The sequence below is a fragment of the Myotis myotis genome, unplaced genomic scaffold, assembly GCF_014108235.1.
Source record: "Myotis myotis isolate mMyoMyo1 unplaced genomic scaffold, mMyoMyo1.p scaffold_m19_p_8, whole genome shotgun sequence".
In the NCBI taxonomy this organism is placed as follows: Eukaryota; Metazoa; Chordata; class Mammalia; order Chiroptera; family Vespertilionidae; genus Myotis; species Myotis myotis.
The window spans coordinates 81736572-81757213 of NW_023416390.1; the positions used below are offsets into that span (position 1 = coordinate 81736572).

The window sequence follows — 20642 nt, forward strand, 5'->3', positions numbered from 1 at the left end:
CATATATTGATATGATCATTATTTTATCCTTTATTTTGTTTATATGGTGCATCATGTTTACTGATTTGTGGATATTTTACCACCCTAGCATCCCAGGAATAAATCTCACTTGATCATAGTATACGACCTTTTTAACATATTGCTGCATCTGGTTTGTTAATATTATGTTTAGGATTTTAGCATTTATGTTCATCAGTAGTATTGGCCTATGCATTTTCTTTCATTGTTGTGTCTTTATCTGTTTTTTGAATTAGAATAATGCTAGCCTCTTAAAATTAGCTTGGGAGTCTTTCCTCCTCTTGAATTTTTTTGGAATAGTTTGAGAAGCATAGGTGTTAGTTCTTTGAATGTTTGGGAAAATTCACCTGTGAAGATATCTGGTCCAGGAAGTTTATTTGTTAGGAGTTTTTTAAATTACTGTTTCAATTTCACTACTTGCAATCTGTCTATTCAGATTCATTCATTCTTCCTGATTCAGTTATAGAAGATTGTATTGTTCTAGGAATATATCCATTTCATCCAGATCGGTCAATTTGTTGGCATATACTTGTTCATAATATTTTCTTAAAATTCTTCTTCTTTCTTTGGTGTCAGTTGTTACTTCTCTCATTTCTGATTTTATTTATTTTAGTCCTCTCTTTTTTATTGATGAGTCTGGTTAAAGGTTTGTCAATCTTGCTTACTTTCCAAAGAACCATCTCTTGGTTTCACTGATCTTTTGTATTGTAATTTTAGACTCTATTTCATTCATTTTTGTTCTGATCTTTATTATTTCCTTTCTTCTATTCACTTTGGGCTTTGCTGCTCTTTTCATAGCTCTTGTAATTATAAAGTTAGATTTTTTATTTGAAATTTTTTTTTTTCTTGAGGTAGGTCTGTAATGCTAGGAATTTACCTCTTAGGACAGTTTTCACTGTGTCCCATTGATTTTAGGTTATTGTGCTCTTATTTTCATTCATTTCAAGATATCTCTTGATTTCTTCCTTGATCTCATTGTTAAATTGTTCATTCATTCATTATTTAGTAACATTTTATTTAGCCTTCATGTTTTTGTGAGTCTGACAGATTTTTTTCCTTGTGATTAGTTTCAAGTTTCATACTATTATGTTCAGAGAAGATGTTTGATATAATTTCAATCTTCTTAAATTTATTGCTTTTTTTTTGTGTCCTAACATGTGGTCTATCTTAGAAAATATTCCATGTAAAATTGAAAAGAATATGTATTCTGCAGCTTTGGGGTGAAATGCTCTGAAGATATCAATTCAATCTATCTGGTCTAGTGTGTCACTTAAGGCTACTCATTGCTTATTGATTTTCTGCCTTGAAGATCTATCCACTGAAGTCAATGGGGTGTTAAAATCTCATATCATGATTGTATTATTGTCAATCTCTCCCTTTATGTCCATCAAGATTTGCTTTACAAATGTTGGGTGCTCCTACATTTGCTCCTATGTTGGGTGCATACATATTTACAAGGGTTATATCCTCTTGCTGGTTTGCTCCCTTTATCATTCTGTAGTCTCCTTCTTTGTCTCTTACTATAGTCTTTATCTTAAAGTATATTTTTTCAGACATAAGTATTGTTACCCCAACTTTTTGTTTTAAATTACCATTTGCATAAAATATATTTTTACATCTCCTTACTTTTAGTCTATGTGTATATTTTTGTCTCTTGTAGACAACTCATATTTGGGTCTTGCTTTCTTATCCATTTAGCTAGACTGTTTCTTGATTGGAGCATTTCAGCCATTTACATTTAAAGTGATTATTGATAGGTACATGCTTATTGCCATTTTATTCTTCTAACTATGAGCCTCTATTGTTGTTGTTCTTCTTCATTTCCTTTTTCTCCTCCTTTCTTCTTCTCCTTTCTCCTCCTCGTCATCCTTCTCCTCCCTTCTTCTTCTTCTTCTTCTTCTTCTTCTTCTTCTTCTTCTTCTTCTTCTTCTTCTTCTTTCTTAAAGCAGGGCATTTGAAATTTTTGTAGCACTAGTTTGGTGTTAGAAAACTCCTTTACCTTTTCCTTCTTGCAGAAGCTCTTTATTTCGCCTTTCATTTTGTATGACAGCTTTGCCAAGTAAAGCAGTCTTGGTTTTAGGCCCTTGTTTTTCATCACTTTGAATATTTTATTTCAACCTCTTATGACCTGAAATGTTTCTGTCATGAAATAAGTGGTCAATATTATGGCAACTTCCTTCTAGGTAACTAATAGCTTTTCTTTTGCTGCTTTCAAGATTACCTCTTTGTCTTTAACCTTTGCCATTTTAAGTTGGGCAAAAAGGAGTCCAGAGGGTGGGTCTATTGCTTTCTCCAAGGCTGATGCCACACAGAGTGGAATGCCCCACTCCACAAATTGTGTTGGTGTGGGCCTCAATGGGTTCATCTTGTTTGGGACTCTCTGCACTTCCTGGACTTGTATGTCTTTTTCCTTCACAATTTAAGGAACTTTTCCATCATTTTCTTCAAATAAGTTCTCAATCCTTTTCTCTCTCTCTTCTCCTCTGTTACCTTAATGATATGGATTTTGTTATGCGTCATGTTGTCCCAAAGGTCCCTTAAATTATCCTCATTCTTTTTAAATCTATTTTTTTTCTTCTCTGATTGGGTGTGTTTATTTTTTTCTAACCTGTCTTTCAAATTGCTTATTTGATCCTCTGCTTCATCCTATTATCTTTTTATTCCTTCAATGTATTATTGATGTTAGATATGGTATTCTTTCTTTCTGACAGGCCATTTTTTATAGATTCTATTTTCTTTTTCATGCTTTTGTAGTTCTAATTTCCTTGCGCATCCTTATAGCCATTACTTTGAACTTTATATATGATAAATTTCTTGCCTCCATTTTATTTAGCTCTTTTTCTGGAGAATTCTATTCATTCATTTTCAGCCTATTTCTTTATGTTTGTATTTTGCATACCTCTTTGTGTCTATTTCTATGTATTAGATAGATCTGCTATGACTCCCAGACTTGATGGAGTGGCTTTACATAGTAGTGTCCTATGGGACCCAGTTTCACAGCCTCCTTGATCACCTGAGCCAGGTGCACTAAGCATGTTCCTTGTGTGGGTTATATGGGCCCTTTCACTGTAATTTATTATTGATTGCTATTTGTCCATTCTTGTGTGGCAATGACCCTCAGGCTGGCTGACTGTGAGGCATCTCCAACCACAGCATGCAAGTTGCTGTGCAGGTGCTGACCACGTAAAGTAGAATTTGCCTCAGCAGGGCTTAGTGCCTAATGTGATCTCTTTCTGGATATGCTGTTTGTGAATCATATTGGATATTGCTTTGATCTTGCCTGAAGATAGTCTCTGGGTACGTTGGTTCTAGATCTCTTCGCAGGGACTCTGGTGCAGGTCAATGTCAAATGCTGTTTGTTTCCGGCCCTTGGCAACCTGTTGGAGCTCCAAGTAATCCACAGTTTGTGGCTGTCTCACCTGAACTTGGATGCATGCAGGAAGGACCAAGATGCACACCATGGCCAGATTTTGCCCTCATTGGTATAGGCAGCAGTTCAGCAACAGTCCCCAGGCACTCAGACAAGATCACCTCTGCCTGCTTCTGCCTGTGAGACTCAGTGACTCGAAGAGCTCCTGGGAGAGTTGGGATAATGGGGCTAGATCTCTTGTGAAATCGAGGGGCTGTTCAGGCTTCAGGGAAGGTGATGGTGGAGTTCCCAAATCAGAGCCACAAGACTCAAATCTGTCCCATATTTTGCACTTATCTGAGTAGGGAGGAGCCCCTAAGGGTCAGGCAAGTGGGGCTACTGGAGCTTGGAAGGAGGGTCTGCTGGGAGCAGGCGGGTGATTCTATCTGATATCTCATGACAGGGAAGCACCAGCCAGTTTCACAGGGAAATAAAGGCATGGCCTCCATCCCAAGGCCAGACAACTCAATCATTGATACCCTCTGAGTCTGTCTAGATCTCTATACACTGACCCAGGCTGCTGACTTTTCAGGCAGGGACTAAGCTATGCAGAGTTGGGCCAAAAGGAGTCCAGAGGGTGGGTCTACTGCTTTCTCCAAGGCTGATGCCACACAGAGTGGAATGTCCCACTGTACAAAGATGTTGTCTGCCTTATCAGAGAATGACTCAGCACAGGGATTCTGGTAGTGTCCTCCCCCTACCCCCCCCCCCCCCCCCCCAGCCAGAAACACCAGAATCTCCTCAGGTGACTCTATTCCACCCTCCCTCCCTCCACCAGAGCCCACGATGTATGGCTGCAAACAAAATTTTGTGCATTAGCCCTTTAAGAAGGTGCATGTGTCTCCAGTAGATTCCATCTCTCCCTGGCAGACAGAAACCCCACTGTTAATCACAGCCAGATGTTACGTGGACCCCTCTTCCTGGGTCCTGTGCTTTAGGCTGGGCATCCCAGCTTGGGGTTCAGACCACATTCTTCTCAGGGGGAACCCCTGCAGCTGAACCTCAGCCACTGCCCATGGGAGCGGGACCGGCCTTTTTTGTGTCTCTGCCTTACCTATCAATCTCAATATGGCTTATTCTGTAAATCATTGGTTGAAAGACTCCTCTTCAGTCAGTCTTCAATTGGTTATTCAGGTTGATTATTCTTTAACTTTAGTTGTAATTCCAGTTTGGTCCTGGCAGGAGGTGAGTGCACCTTCCATCTGCTCTGCCACCATGTTGAAGCTGGTTCCACCGTCAGCATTTTTCAGTTAGGCACAGACGCTTTGATAAGCATGTGATAATTTCTTCCAGTTTCCCTCAGCCCTCCTTTATGTAATCTCTTTAAAGGTTTTCTCCATTTAAAATAAATGGAGCTACAATACAAATTTAAAAACAAATTGTTTTAACATCAGAGACTAAATTGCATACGCACCATGCTTATTCTTTATGGAATGATGGATAATAGAATAATTCTTTAATTGGGCAATATTAGAGTCAAGGCACTGACAGAAAGACTTAAATTTGCCATTTTATTAGACATAATACAAGTGAGGAGAATGAAGGGCGGGGGGTTGTGGGGAGCAGTGAATAATCTATGGCCAACACCAAACATGAAATTGTAAGAATCAGAAATTACTCTTTTTGTTGTCGTTGTTGTTAATGCTCACCTGAGGATAAAGGTTATTAAAGCAGGTGGTGTTACAGCTACCCATACTCACAAGTAGGGTTTAATTTTACCCCATTTGTAGCAGACAGATTACTGAAGCACAAAGGATAGCCACTTCTGAAGAATTTCACAGGGGTGGGGGTGGGAAGATAACAGGGATATATTTCAAGTATTTTTTTATTCTAGATTCCAAGTTATGCTTGTATTTAAATGATTATTATTCTCAGTTCATCATCGTTTTAATTAAATTTAGTTCAGGAGAACATTAACTAGAATAAATAAATGAATTCTTGACACAGACATTTCGTTACTAAGTCCACATTTCTATGGTTATTTTAATGATATCCAGTATTTTTGGAAGATGTAGTAAAATGTGTTTGGATGTTTCTGCATTACAGACAAAAAACAAACAAAAATGCCTATATTTCTTCATTTGTGGCCAAGGATGCCTTGAAATTGCATGAAGTGGAATTGAGAGTCTAGAGCTGTGTGGAAAATGTGTATGGAGGACAGCCAAGGCTGGTTCCACCTTCTGCATTTTCCAATTTGTTTTCCTATCAGCATGCCTATAAACTAGAAAGCATTAGGCACAGACTCTTTGATAAGCCTATGATCATTTCTTCCAGTGTCCCCAACCCTCTTTTATGAAATCTCTTTAAATTTTTTCCCAATTAAAATAAAAGGAGTTATAATACAAATATAAAAACAAATTGTTTTAACATCAGAAACTAAAGTGCATACACACCATGCTTTATGCTAATCCTTGGATGGATGAGAGGGAGGACAGCTGGCTGGAAAAAAGAGAGGTTAACCGAGTTCGCTCCCAACATAAATAACAGTGAAGGACTTTCTTACCTATGAGGGTTTGAAGGTTAAACTGTTGCATACTACCTAGCAAGTAAGATTCCTGGAACTAAGCCAGAGAATTGGCTTAGGTTTATTTCAGGAGGAAATGAATTTATTAAAAATATTTCTGAAAGTTTTCAGAATGAATGAGAAGGTTGAAACTCCAGAACTGGAAAACCAGCAGGCATTGGTGGACACAGGACGGTCGTTCTGCTGTTTGGTCTAATTAGCATATTAGTTCTTTATTATATAGGTTTGAGCATATATCTACAGGTACATAGATGATATTCATAACCTGGATTTTGGTTTCTTTAATCCTGTAGACCACCATGAGAGTGTTAATACCACCACTTTACAAATGAGGACAATAAGTATCAGAGAAGTTAGGTAAGCTCATTGCCCAATTGTAAAAAGAGCACTGCCAGGGTTAGGTTCCATGTCTTTCTGATGGAAATCCCGTTTTTCTACATTTTTGCTTTTATTTTTATTTTTCGTCTCAAGTTCTACTGCCATGACACATATTATGTGGTAACATTTTACCCTAAATTAATGTTCTCATATATTGATTTTATTGTTCTTTACCTGCACATCGACAGTGATTTGTATGTGTCTGCATTAGAAATCTCATTCGATTGTAAGGCTTTGACTTTATATACCCCAGGCATATCACAGTGCCAAGCATATAAAGGATGACAGTTACATATTCACTTTATGATGGAGGACTATAAGAAAAGAAATAAGGCAAGAAAATGGGGTGATAAAGGAAAAATGAAAGAAAAGAAAGTGGAGTAAAGGAGGAAAGGGATTCATTTTGAAACATATACATATGTACATACATATTTTAATGATATAAAAATGTGATGATTCTATGAATCCCAGCTTAATACTTGAGGCTCATAAATATTTGTACTATTATCTTTAATTATCAAGATGATCTATTTATCATAAGATCTTCTTTTATTCTAAAGGAGATTTATGGATTGATGTAGCCAAGAGAGTCTGCTGTTACACTTCATTGATTGGAGTTGGTCTTCAGTTATCTCTTCGCTAACTTTTATCTGTTATCCATTTTTCTCCAGAAATTAAAGTATGGATAATAGGGCTTTGGAACCGAAAAGTGACTTACATAATTATGAATTTAAGACAAAGTGTTATATTTCACTTCTTTGAAAATGCATAATGTTCTGTAAAGGTATTAAGAACTCTTTGAAAGGGCTTCCTGATATGAATAATTGCAAATGTCAAAGGATGGGAGTTCTCTGATAGTGATTCTATCTCCAGAATGTCAGGTGCTGGTGCAAAGGTGACATGAATGATTTGAATGAGTTGTTCTATATCTCAGTGATGATCCTGTAGGTAAATGAAAGCAGTGCTCAATAACCCACAGAGATTTATTCAAAGTCAAAATGTCAGAGGTAATGAAACTATTTAGGTTGTGTTCATAGCTTTACTTTGCATTATATAAATGAACACTTAGAATTGATACATACTGTTAAATTAAGGAAACATAATTTTGTAAAGTAGGATGATACACTATGGCTTTTAGTAATATACTGATAGTCATTAGGGTGATAAAATTGAAATAAGGAATAAATGACATAATGTTTTGAAAGTATTTTGAAAAATGCCAGACAATTGGTAATGTTCACTAAAAAAGGTATACTTTTCGTTTCCTTTGCCATAAACATGTATTGAGATACGGCACATGTTTACGGTGTAAAATTATATAAACTACTCATGAAGTGAAAAGCGTAAGTCAAGAATATGTAAAATGTGAATTGTGGTTTGTGTTCAGATGGTGAGGACTTCTCTAATTGGGATGCTACAAAATAGGAATATAATGAAAATAATAGGACATAGGTTGGGGCTAATATACCATAGATAATCTTAAATACTAGATTAAGGAGTTTGTATCATATGTTTTTAGGGGATAGGTAGCCACTAAATGCTCTAAACAAAGGGAAGGGCTAAGAAACATTTCTACTAACCACATTGAAAACTATTAATATAGCAGACTAGATACTATACTGTCTAGTATCTATATAGTATAGTATTGCAAAGTAAATAGAAGATCTGACTTAAAGAAATTGTGAAAAATAAAAATAAGTGTTTAAATATGAGAAGAATTTAAAAGGCAGACTCATTAGAGCTTACATAGGAAATGATGTACACTATACTATACTATACTATACTATACTATACTATACTATACTACACTATACTATACTATACTATACTATACTATACTATACTATACTATACTACTAGAGGCCTGATGCATGAAATCCATGCAAGAGTAGGCTTTCCTTTCCCCTGCTGCCTGCACCTGCTTCCCTCTGGCACCTGGGATATATCTTGGGATATATTCCTAGAAGTGGGATCACTGGGTCAAATGGGAGTTTCATTTTTAGTTTTTTGAGGAAACTCTATACTGTTCACAGTGGCTGCTATTTTAATTGCTCAGGCCAGAAATGCCTCCATCCTCCTGGACACCCCCACCCCCACCCCCACTCTTCCTATCTGCCTAATTAAGCTAACTAGCTAATCCTTATCACCATCAACATAGGAAAGCATGCCTTTCACCATATCCCTGCCAGAATGAGTTATCTGGGAAAGTCATTATAATTTTTCCCCCAGAAAACAAGTTACAGTAGAAGGCAACCCAAAGACTATCTGAACTCCACTGTAACTTTACAGATTCTCTTACATCATTACAATGCTTGGGGATTTTTTAATAATTCAGTTTTCTAATGTAAAATTATCATGATAAATCACTTAAATCAGTAAGGGTAGAATAGCTTTTCAGTAATATTTCAGTTAAGAGATTCAATATTCAGTCATATTTTTGTTTTATTTTGCTGTTTTTTTGTTTTCTTTTAAGCTGGCAAAAAGTTTGGGAGAGTCTGCTGTGTTTGTATCAGGTATTATCTCCTTTTGAACCGGTCACAGTAGGCTAGTTTACACTGTGGTCACTCAGTCTCAAACTCTTAATGACCTTTAACACCAATGGTTCATTTCTAGCTAAAGCCCATTACCAATTGGCTAGGGGTAGGGAAAGAATTTGATCCACGCCTATTTTCCACCATTGAAGCATTGCTGGTGGTTGTGGCAGGGGGCAGAAAAGACAGAAAATTGAAAACCCACTTTGAAAAACATCCTACCCTGCAATAACTGTATGTCTGATCACTTAGTAATTAGCAATATTGACTAACACATTTATTAGAATGATTTCTTGAAACTCTTATTACATATTTCTCAACTTGTCATGATTCAGCACATAGTATTCCCCTAATGGTAACTTTACCAATTTGGAATTATTTTGTAAGTGTATTAAAATAATTAATGTTGAAAAACTGGGTAGTTGGGTTGCTCTATAGATTGAAGAGTTAAATGGTCACACAGCTACCCGTTTCTATTTGTTATACTGTTCAGGTGGCTCACTGAAAGAATTGATTAATGACATAAAAATATTATGACAGCTCAATCAGCAACATTAGGATAAATGACATTAGTGTTTGTCATATTTTCAATGTGATTGAAAACTAGCTGCAGCCTTTGATGATTGCCATTTAGTACTAGTTTAAATTCATCAGTGTGTTCACCTCAAACTTGAAAATAGTTGCAGCTCTTGTATTGCTAAGGTAGTGCTTAGAGTTTGTGATTGTTATTGAAACTATATAATTCTTGGAAATACCTTGACGATTGAAAGGGGTTGGGAAATTATGAATGTACATTTTCATGAAGGCAGAGAGTAATTTTTGCTCACAGAAAAATGATCTTTTGGACAATCTCTGGTATTGCAGCTTTGAGTGAATGACATTAAAATTCTGATTCCATATTGCTGGATCTTTTACATTGAAGCAGATGTCAGTTTCTTATGGGTCCTGAATATCATCCACTCTGTTCTTCAACTATAAATGTAACTACTGGTCAATGGTTTTGGATAATTTATACATCTGATGAAATCATGGAGGTTTTTATTAATATTTGACTTAGAGGTTTTTTTGTTTGTTTGTTTGTTTTTGTTTTTACCTTCAGAAAGCAGAGGATTTGGAACAATTTTACTTTGAGTTAAGTCACTCCTACTCCTAATAATAATAGCCACTTTGCTTGAGCAGCCTGGGTGTGGATGATCTGAATTGTCATTACTCACAAACCCTAATCAGAAGGTTCAGATCCAAAGAGGAGATTCCCTCTAAGTCAGGAGGACTTTGTGTGACTATTTCATATATTGTTTGTAAGTTTTACAAAAGATGTGGAACTTAAGCTTTTGATGGCTGGATAAAGTTAATATTTTTTCTGTCATGAGGGACTGTGAGCGTCATTAAAATTAACTTCCATCCAGTTTTATGACACCTGAGATATAGGTCTTAAACTTTTGCCAAGGTGTGACACATATGCTTTCAATAATAAGCTTATTTCTATATTCTATTATTGCTTGAAAACTTCCTAAATGAAGCAAAAGCAGTAAATATTATTTGCTAATAACTCTCCTCTTCCTTCTTTTCCTGCTGGTACTGTTCCACTACTACTCCTAATAAATTTTCACATCAGTACCACGTGTAGCACTGGTCAATAGTTTGGGATAATTTATACCTTGTCTGAAGCTGTAGAGATTTTGTTTTGATTTAGAGTTTGGAATCTTCATAAAGCTCAGGATTTTAAACCAAATTATCTTGAGTGTGGTCAGCCTTGCTTCTAGTAATAGACACATGTGCTATATGTTCTATGTTCATCATCTCATTTATTCCTACAACAGATATCTAGAAATTAGACATAAATATTATTAAAGGAGAGGATTAAGATTTTAGAAAGCTACAGAAAAGTATCCAAGTCACTGAGATTTTAAATTTAGGCTGCCCTATTATAAAGCCCATACTTTTAAATACCCTGTTGTATATTTCATTCTTCGCACTTGCCAAATTCTTTTTATTCTATTAACATTCTCACCTGTAATATAAATGTCAGGTAGTGGTGGAATGATTAACTAAATACTCTAACTGTTAAATGCTTGCAAAATCCTCAAAATCAAAACAGAATATCAACAAAATATTCTGGATATTAACATTGCTTTCATCACTGTGCATACCAAGATTATAAATCTAGGGCCTCATAATTAATCAGATAATTATTTCAGAAGCTATGATGTTTGCTGTATTAGTTCTTGTGTAATGATCCTATAGCATGCTGGAACACGTGGGCACTAGGCCAGCTTTCACATTCTTAGTAGAATGTTCAATCAAAATAGCAATTTGGCTCATGGTGGACAGTATTCTATTCCCTTCAATATGTGGATGAAACATGGTTCTATGAAGGTTATATTATCACATCGGCCAGCAGTTTGAAATGCTTATCACTAAAAATATTTTAAAGTGGTTATAAATAATTTTACCCTGATGTTGCTATTATTTTGTTGATATTATTTGTAGTTGACATTATTGGGGCTGTTCTTGTTGATATTATTTTGGAAGACTCTCTGATGTGTTTAAATAAAAAAATCTTTACTAAATCTCAGGCACAAGGTTATTATTACTGCTATGCTATTTGAGAAAGAATTGCCAGAAGAGAGTGGGGCATAGTGAAGTGTGTTGACTTAACAATTTCAAGGAATTCTATCTTCCTTTCCTTTTATCAGCAGATCTGTATATGGAGCTAGATAGAAATCAGAGAGATTCTGTAAATATTATTTCACTGACCACAAAAAGTAAAACGAAAGACGCCTTTCAAACAGTCAGTTGGCTGTTACTAAAATGGTATCTGGTATAGTTTTCAGTCTCTTGAGAATGCAAAATATTATCTCAAATCCAAACCAATTTTAAAGTAAGAGAAAGAGATTATTAAGTAGATGAAAAGTTGTGGTTGAAAATATGGGTTTAAAACTTTAAATAGTGAGGATCATGTTATTTCTAGATAATAGTTTGATATTGATATAATAGGGAAATAAATAACTATTAATAATTAAAAGCAATACAAAAATATGCATTCAATAAAGACAAATTGAAAACTGACAAATAAACCCTTAGCTTTCAGCTATTGTTCTATAATACGAAAGCTTTAAAAAAGGTTTCCTAATATGTTGGTTTTGTTTTACATGTTTCCTGATCCAGATTTATATCTTTGAGAATAATATCTACTATCAACCTGATATAAAGAGCAGTTCATTGCGACTGACATCTTCTGGAAAAGAAGGAATTATTTTTAATGGGATTGCTGACTGGTTGTATGAAGGTGAGTTGAATAGATTTAGTTTCACAAGAATGCAAATGATATATTTGAATACACTATCTCTAAGAAAAATCTGTTCAATTTCAGAACAATACTTACAGCACTATTTCTTCTCCTCATTTCCTCTCAAAATTGCCTTCATGCTTTCATTTCTTTGTATGTGCTCATATTTTGACTGGTTGTGATTTATATCTACTTATATGATTCCACATTTGGGATATATATATATATATATATATATATATATATATATATATATATATTCAGGCCAAATAGATACATATATTTTATTTTTGGTAATGCTTAGCTAATGAAAGCGAATGATCACCTCTATTGCACACAGGGATTAGATGTTGAAATTTTTTAACTCTCTCAAAAAAACACTTTTAAAATTCTGTCATATTTTAAAAGCCATTGTAAAAGGAGGAAAATAAAACTTACCTAAAGAATTATTTGTGATAACTATTTAATAGTTTAATAATAACTGAGAATATTAAAAAGAATCAGATTTGAAAACCTCTATCTAGTTTGGTTATTTACCAATTGTCAGCTTCATTATAAGTAGTGATTTTCTTGGGAATCAAAGCTCAAGTTTAATACTTAGATTTCAGACTCTGCAACTGATTTGGCAAAATATGTCAAGATTTAAACTAAGGTAGCCCATTTTTTTTGAAATTATAAAGCTAAGTATCACCCAGAATATACATTTTCTGGAACAACATTGGCAAATGTAATCTCTCTACCCAGAGTCAATATTTCTAATTCTGTTTTAAAAGCAGTAAATTACTTAGCTCATTTATTTCTTCATCCATTCTCTCCTTCAGCACACAATTTTAAAGGACTTCTGTGTTCTAAGTACTTGCCTGGGTCTGAGATACATCAGGGAACAAAACAAAGTACTGCTCTCAGCACCTCACAGTAAGAGACACATTTTCCTGGGTGGAGCTATTTTATCAAGAAAGATATGTTGAAGCCCTTGATATTTATTTATTTCTAATAAATATATTGGGATGACATTGGTTAATAAGATCATATCAGCTTCAAGTGTACATTTCTAGCATATAAGATCTATATATTACACTGTGTGCCCACCAACTACAGTCAAACCATCTTCAGTTGATATTTGTATGTGTATGTTTACATGCATATTTATATCTATAATATATTTTTGTGTATATGCCAGCTTCAAATAATCAAAGATTTGAGAGGCCACAGTTTATCCCCAGGAGCAGTAGTAGCTACTGTGGAAATAGCCATAATTATGCTATGAAATTTTTTAAAATTGTAATACCAAAATAGATAAGTAAGGTTCTTTGGTTGAGAGTGTCAGAAGCTAAGTCTGGCTTTCTTATTTCAAAAAGATGAATTATTTGAAGGGCCTGGGATGTCCCAGTGAATTGAAAAACCGTTGGAAAACAAATATGAAACCTGGGTAGTTCTGGTAAACTAGAAAGGCAGAGCTAACCATCGCTTATCTAAAGGAGATAGATAAGATCTGCCCTTTATCTTTAAAATATTGTTGGACTGTGTGAAACCTTGACAGATCAAGAAACCAGATCAATGTAGTGTGGTAAGTAGTCAAATCACAGTGAACACAGGATTCTTTGAAAGAACAAAGGAGAGGAACTCAGCCCATCCTAGGAATTTGCAAATATTTTCTAAAGGAGAAAACCTCTGAGCTGAGCCTGAACCAGTAAGTAGAACACATAAGGAGAAACTAGGAAGGAAAACCAAAGCAAGGCTTAAAGCTTACAAGAGCACAATAGGGTGAAATAGCATGGTGAGTGCCTAAGGAATGAAAATCTGCTTATTATTAATGTGGCATAAAATTTAAGAAAAAGGAAGTCAGCAAGAACCAAGAGATAGTGACAATAAAAATAATCTGGAATTTTAATTACATTTTGCCTGGAAAATAGGGAAACTAATAGAGTTTTTCAAGTAAGAGAGTGTCAAGATTAGATGTTTCATATAAATAAATCATTTGACTCTAGTGTGAAGCTGGGGTTGAACGCAGCAAGAACTAAGGAACAGCTACAAGGTGTTTATCAAGAGATAATGACCAATTGGACTATGGTTAGGGCAGGAAGAGGGAGGGAAGACTAAAATTGATGAAGCAGTAAAGCAGAAAGATGTTTGTGGTAAATGGATGGGGCAGATGGAAGACAAGAATGATTCTCTGGCTTCTGGTTTAGCCACTAATAAATAGTGGTGACAGACATCGGGAGCCAGCATTCATAAGGAGTAGTGGACTTCAGTGAGGATAGAAGCAGTTTAGTGGGAACACTGGTGCTTCCTAGCATGCTGGCATGCTACATTATGTGACAAATTGTGATCCTTAACATCAAGTCCACTGGGGGTATACTCAATGTAAATTGTACTATCTTGACCAATGATCAAGATGACTTGGGTCTCTGTCCTTTAAAGAAAAAATCATATAGTTTATAGTATTGCATTTTAAAGAAAATTGTAAGGAGATAAATTACAGACCATTATCTGACAAATTAGTTTTTTTCTTAATTAGAACATAAAAATTCTATGTAGTTGGGCTAAAAGTGAACAGTGTGTTGAGGGATAGGCAGAACAAACAAGTAACAAAAACTTTTGTGATGACATTGTAGGTCTGACATTCCAGAGGGGAAATAGAAAAATGATAGTTTTTTGTCATTCAATTTAAACTCAATCCTTTGGGCTCTTGTGGTCTAGGCATAGTAGGAAACTCCAGATGTGCCCTGTGATTTAATCTTGCAATGCTAGTATATCTAATCACTTGCTGAAGAAAACAAGATTTGGGCAGGATAGGCAACTTGGACATGGCCTCAAAGCTCATGAGAGGCAGAGCTTTAACTTGCATATGTATCTTCAAAGCCAGCGTGTAGTCCTAGTCAGCTCTACCTGTCACAGTTCAGCACTTTTAAATGTTTCATAAAGGATGGCATACATTATGCACTTAAGCCTTCAGATTTCACTAGTCTTTTTTCTCAGCCAAAGACTCTGAACACTACTATTCAGGGACTTAAGTCAATTCTGCGTTAGTTCCAAGAGAAGGGACCCTACCAAAGAAATTAATGTTAAGGTTTGGTAGAGGGATTTAGGCATATATTTTAGGACCTTGTATTCATATCACTGATTTCCCCTCAACATTTTGCCTGTCTTCCCAACCTATGTTTCAAGAGTCCCACATATACCTAATCTCCCACTATTACTTTGCTTGCCCAGTGCGCCAAGAGCACCCAGAACCCAGAGCTTCTCTTTTCCCTTAAACAAAAGCACCAAAAAACAGTGATTTCTACTAGGAATGCATTATTCAACAGGATGTGTGTGATAATCTAGTGTGGCAGTTTCCTTTTTATTACTTTACAGAACTTAATTATGACTTGAATTAGTAGGTGTGGGAGACTCAAGAAGTAATATATAACAGTTTCACTTACTTTTTAAATTGAAATTTGCCTTCTGTAAATGCTATAGGAAAAAAAAAAGATTAGATAAGGAATCACATAAAAGATAATAAGATTTTTTTATGCCAAATTTAAGGACATGGCTTAATCTTTTTAGGACTAGGCCAACCTGTAAGTGTGGCTCTTGTTCCCAACTGTAGTCACTAGAGTCAAGTCTTGAAAAGTTTTGAAAAGTGTCCTTTAAACACCCCTTTTCTTTATTTCTAGCATTATTCAATTCCTAAGGGAAGAAAAACAAATAAAACATAAAGTACTTTAAAGAGTTAGTGAAGTTCAGAGGGAAAAGGTGTTATGTTCAAAATAAAAAAAAAGCACATCTAATGTTATTCATATAAATGAGTGTATTTAACATGGTAACTCAACTAAATAAAGTATCAGATGAATGTTTTATAAAAAAAACTGTAAAATTCACAGTTGCCAACTTTACAACTTTGAGATCTTTCATAGCATTGAGTCTATTAAATAGAATAAAAAATGACTGTCACTTTCAATTGATTAAGCATATAAAATAATGGAACTAATGATTTATAAAAAAAGATTTATATTTAAGCATATTAAAATATCCCTCATATTTTTAAAGAAATTCATCTTTGAAATTCAGTCCAACAGTTATTGAGCACGTTTATCTGTCAAGCATCATCTGAGAGCAACACAATGAGTAGTACATATTTTGGGTACTTCCAAATTATTGGAGTGAAAAATTGTAAACTATTTTCTTGGAGCATGGTAAATAGAAGTATAAATAGAACTACACATCAGCATACTGACTAGAAATATAAACATAATTAAGTCTGATGGAATAGGAGGATATCTTTGCATTGCGCTTTAAGAATGACAAGAATAAACAACTGAGAGAAAGAAATTATAGGACAAACAATATTTTTATCAACAAAATGTGATTGTAACTTTTTTATTGTTTGATGAGAAAAATACAAAGTGCCTATTTTTATTGCCTTCTCTTGGACACAGAAAAACACATTTATTTTTTCACTGATTCAATAAATATTTATTGAGCACTTACTAAATTCCAGTAAAACTGAACTGTGACAGATAAACAAAAAACATTAGAGACGCAGCTATGGAAGCCAGAAGACGAAAGGATAACGGATATTGCTGAGTCTGGGGGCAAACAAGCTAAGGACACCAAAGTCACTGCTGGATTTGCTACCAGAACTTGACAAGGACATCATCATTCAATTGGGTGCACCAGAAGCAAGATTGCAGTGGATGGAGGTGTAATGGGAAGTGAGAAAGTTGTGAATATAGATAACTCTTTTGAGAGAGTTGACAGTGAGATACTGAAAATTAAAAGGGAAAAAAAAATCAACTGCAGACTCACAGAATTAGCTAGCAATAGGATACTCAGAAGACCCTATCTGTCTAAGTTGATAAACAAAAAATGGATACAATCAACTTACCTTTCAGAACTCAATGGTTATATATTAGTTTACTTCTTTGTATGGAGGCTATGTTTTTAATTGTCGGTGATATAAAGCAACATGTATTAAAAATTCCATCTGTTCTGCAGTGAGATTTTCTAAATCAGTGTAATAAAGACAATGAAGAGCCCAGCCTACGTTGAAATGGAAAGGAATGCAATTTTTAAAAATACTTTGATTACAAATAATCTAATATAATCAACACAGGAAATTTAAATCCATGAGTGATGTCCCTATTTGTTGGGATTAAAAAAGTGTTCCTTATCCAAGAGGACTCTTAGAAAAATTCATGTTAAATATGCTATTACTCATCTCTTTATTTCAGTTAACTTTGTTTTTGTACTTGAAGGAAGCCAAATAAATGTCTATTTGTACTCTCCTGCTTTTTTAACATTGTTGTGAGGAATGACTTTAGTCATAGATCACTCCAAATAAATGAGAGTAGATAATATAAAGTTTCAAAAGGATATTGCCCTCAAATCTGGGCCATTCTAATTCCTGAGAAGCACTTGTGCACATACTATAGCACCCCAGATGGAACTTGCTTTGCTTCTTAGAAACCCTAAGTGTGAATTTCAGATAACATGATCTTTTTGCACCTTCAAGTCTCATAAGACTTAGAGTTTACACTCAATTGGCATTTAGCATTTTCTTTTCATGTGGATGCCTCATGTTTCCTTACCTGCACTATAAGTTGCTTGTGTGAATCAGGGTGAAGATCAAAACTGGAAAAAATAGATATCACATTCAAAATAGTGTTGATGCCTGGCCAGTATGGTTCAGTGGTTGAGCATTAAGCCATGAACCAGGAGGTCATGGTTCAATTCCCACTAGGGCACATGTCCAAGTTGTGACTCGATCCTGAGTTAATTTTTCTATCTCTCTCCCCCTCTCCTTTCCTCTCACTGCAGTAAATTAAAAAACATATTTTAAAAAATAGTGTTCAAAGTTGTATATATGAAGAGGGCACTTACTAAAGACAAGGGATATGCAAGCATCTTGTGGCTAACAAGGGTTTAGCCATTGACACCTGAAATGAGAAGGGGAGGCAGCTATTACCTGAATCTTGTGGTTTTCACAATAATAAAAGCGGTGAATTTTGGTTGATACAGCCAGGCCCACCACATGATTTCAATGGGTAGGATCCAAGTAGTAAATACCATGCATTAACTTTCTTCTGTCACTTGACTTGTCTGTTGGCCATACCCAACCAAAGTTAGAAACCCTGGGAGTATTCTTATTATTCAGATAAAAACTTTCTGTCCCCAAAAGAGGAGCATAAGGTATAGCAGTGTTAGTCCAGGTATATACACCTAAAATTTATAACTGCAGCTAACACTTTTGCTTTTTATATAAGATTCTGGGGAAAATGCTCCAATTAAGAAAAGAACTAAGCTTATCATATGGCCTTAATTGCTAATCATGTGTCCCTTCATTAACTTCTTATTTGTTTTTTTTCTTTACCTTCTGCCAACATTTTGACTAGGCAGGTTATTTACCTGGCGGGCCTAACCCACACTTTAGCCCTACCAAATCATATTCCTTTGCTTCGTTTTCTTAATGAGGATGCTATAATACCAGTTTGAAATGGAAATTGGAATGTAGAAATGTGAAATTGGAAAGTGAGGTGGAATTGCACAAAGGCATATTCGTGAATCTGCTGAGTTCCAAATACAGTCTTCCTTGCCCTCCTTGTAGAGTAAAGACACATTTCCTCCTGGCAGATGAGATTAATCATCAGACTCAACTCAGTGACCATGTTTTCTGTCAGTTGATTTTTCTCGGTCATATTGAGCCCAAAATGGTCAGAAGGAAATTTTAGCTCCCAATTCAGAGGCACATAATTACCACTATGTTCTCTGTAGGAGAGAATTCTCCTTTAGGCATTAAGACTTCTAAACCCACCACGCTCATTATCATGAGGACAAAATCCAAAATGTGTCCAGAGGGTTATTAACTGATAGTGAAAGGGAACACTGCACTTCCACCCCTGAGTTCCTAGACCTGTGCTTTCCTGGCTGTGCAGGAGGGACACATGCATGTTGTATGATGACATCCCAACTACAAGGTCATTGTCAAATAAATAGTGCCAAGACCCAGATGGCGCATGCTATGTCACTCCTCTATAAGCCAGGTCCATACAGCCAATTGGGAACATGATGAGAACAGTGAATTCCATCGCCCTTCTTTTTTGCTATAAAATATTGCTTGTTTGGAAGTGACATAGTAATGAATGTTATTCTGTAAGTCCACGGATAGTAGTGCTGATAGAACTGCAGGCAGCAAAGGCATATCCACACCTAGAATATGTACCTGTGTCTATAATGACAAAACACTACCCTTCTCGATGGAATGGCTCCCATGTAAGCCACCTGCCAACAGGAACTGCTGGGAAATAATGCCATATCAACAGTTTAGTGACAACCACTGTTATTGGCAGATAATGGTGGGAGCCAGAGGCAAACTGACGTTCACCTTGCCCATTGGGTTATTGAGAGCACCCCTGCTGTGAATGTGCTCTGGTGAATATTAAACGGAATATTAAACGGAATGTCTTCACATTTTTTACATTGTTGCCCCTTCTGATAAATCTGTGCACTTATTGCCCCAGCTGGTTTGGCTCAGTGGATAAAGTGTTGGCCTGAGGACTGAAGGGTCCCAGGTTTGATTCTGGTCAAGGGCACATGCCTGGGTTGCCGGCTCAATCCCCAGTAGGGGGCGTGCAGGAGGCAACCAATCAGTCATTGTCTCCCATCATTGATGTTTCTGTCTCTCTCTCCTGCTCCCTTCCTCTCTGAAATCAATAAAAATATATCTAAACAAAAATATGTGCACTCATTTTTCCCCTAAACTTTCTTTTCACTAATTTTCTAATGTTATTCTTCTTGTCTGGTGGCCATTTATTAGTTATTGTACATGAGTCAGGGATCCATGTTTCAAGCCAAGTCTCCTTCCACACGGAGTGGAAAACTAAATATCTTTGCAAAAGTCTGCCAGCTCAGAGGATTTATGTTACTATAGTGTTGTAATGCCATTCCTGAATCAGATTGTAGTCCAGGGCCTACCCAATTCCAGCGTGTTCAAGCACATTGTGTAAACCTGCCTGTTAACCAGACCTGCATTTATTACTCTTCTGCCAACTTTTGTTAGAAATTCATCTTGAGGCATAGATGTGAGATAACATAGGAGGAAAAAGCAGAGGGTGCAGTACCATGAGCAGTTGACTTATGTGTTCTGGACTAATCCCATATACCAGGAGGCTGCTTTTTTTTTTTTTTTTTTTTTTTTTTTTTTAGTGGAATGTTGCTGTTGTGTTTAGTTTTATGGTCAGTGAATCAGATAACAGTCAGTTCATGATGGGCATTTGGGTTGCATAGTCACTCGCTGTCCCATGGTCAGGCTAATTGCTTCTGCCAGAGCCAAGTAAAGAGCTGCTTTAGAAATAAATAAAGACTATTTATCAGCACAGGAGAAAGGGCCTTTCTGTGAAGCTTGTATTGCCTGTGCTTTGATCGTCGTCTGGCGAGTGTCAGAAGCTCCACAGCATCTCCATTCGCCATGGACACTTGCATTGCCATTGTGCCTGCTGGGCCACAAGGTAA

The 20642-nt window shown here is 35.8% G+C and overlaps 1 protein-coding gene across 1 annotated transcript in view; it reads left to right on the forward strand.

Annotated features, from left to right (window-relative positions):
• The window catches only part of DPP10 (dipeptidyl peptidase like 10), a 656594-nt gene that overhangs the window by 542688 nt on the left and 93264 nt on the right, over positions 1 to 20642 (forward strand). The window contains exon 8 of the mRNA XM_036320739.1: positions 12029 to 12149. Within this exon, the coding sequence (XP_036176632.1) occupies positions 12029 to 12149 (121 nt within the window). The remainder of the gene's footprint in view (positions 1 to 12028; positions 12150 to 20642) is intronic.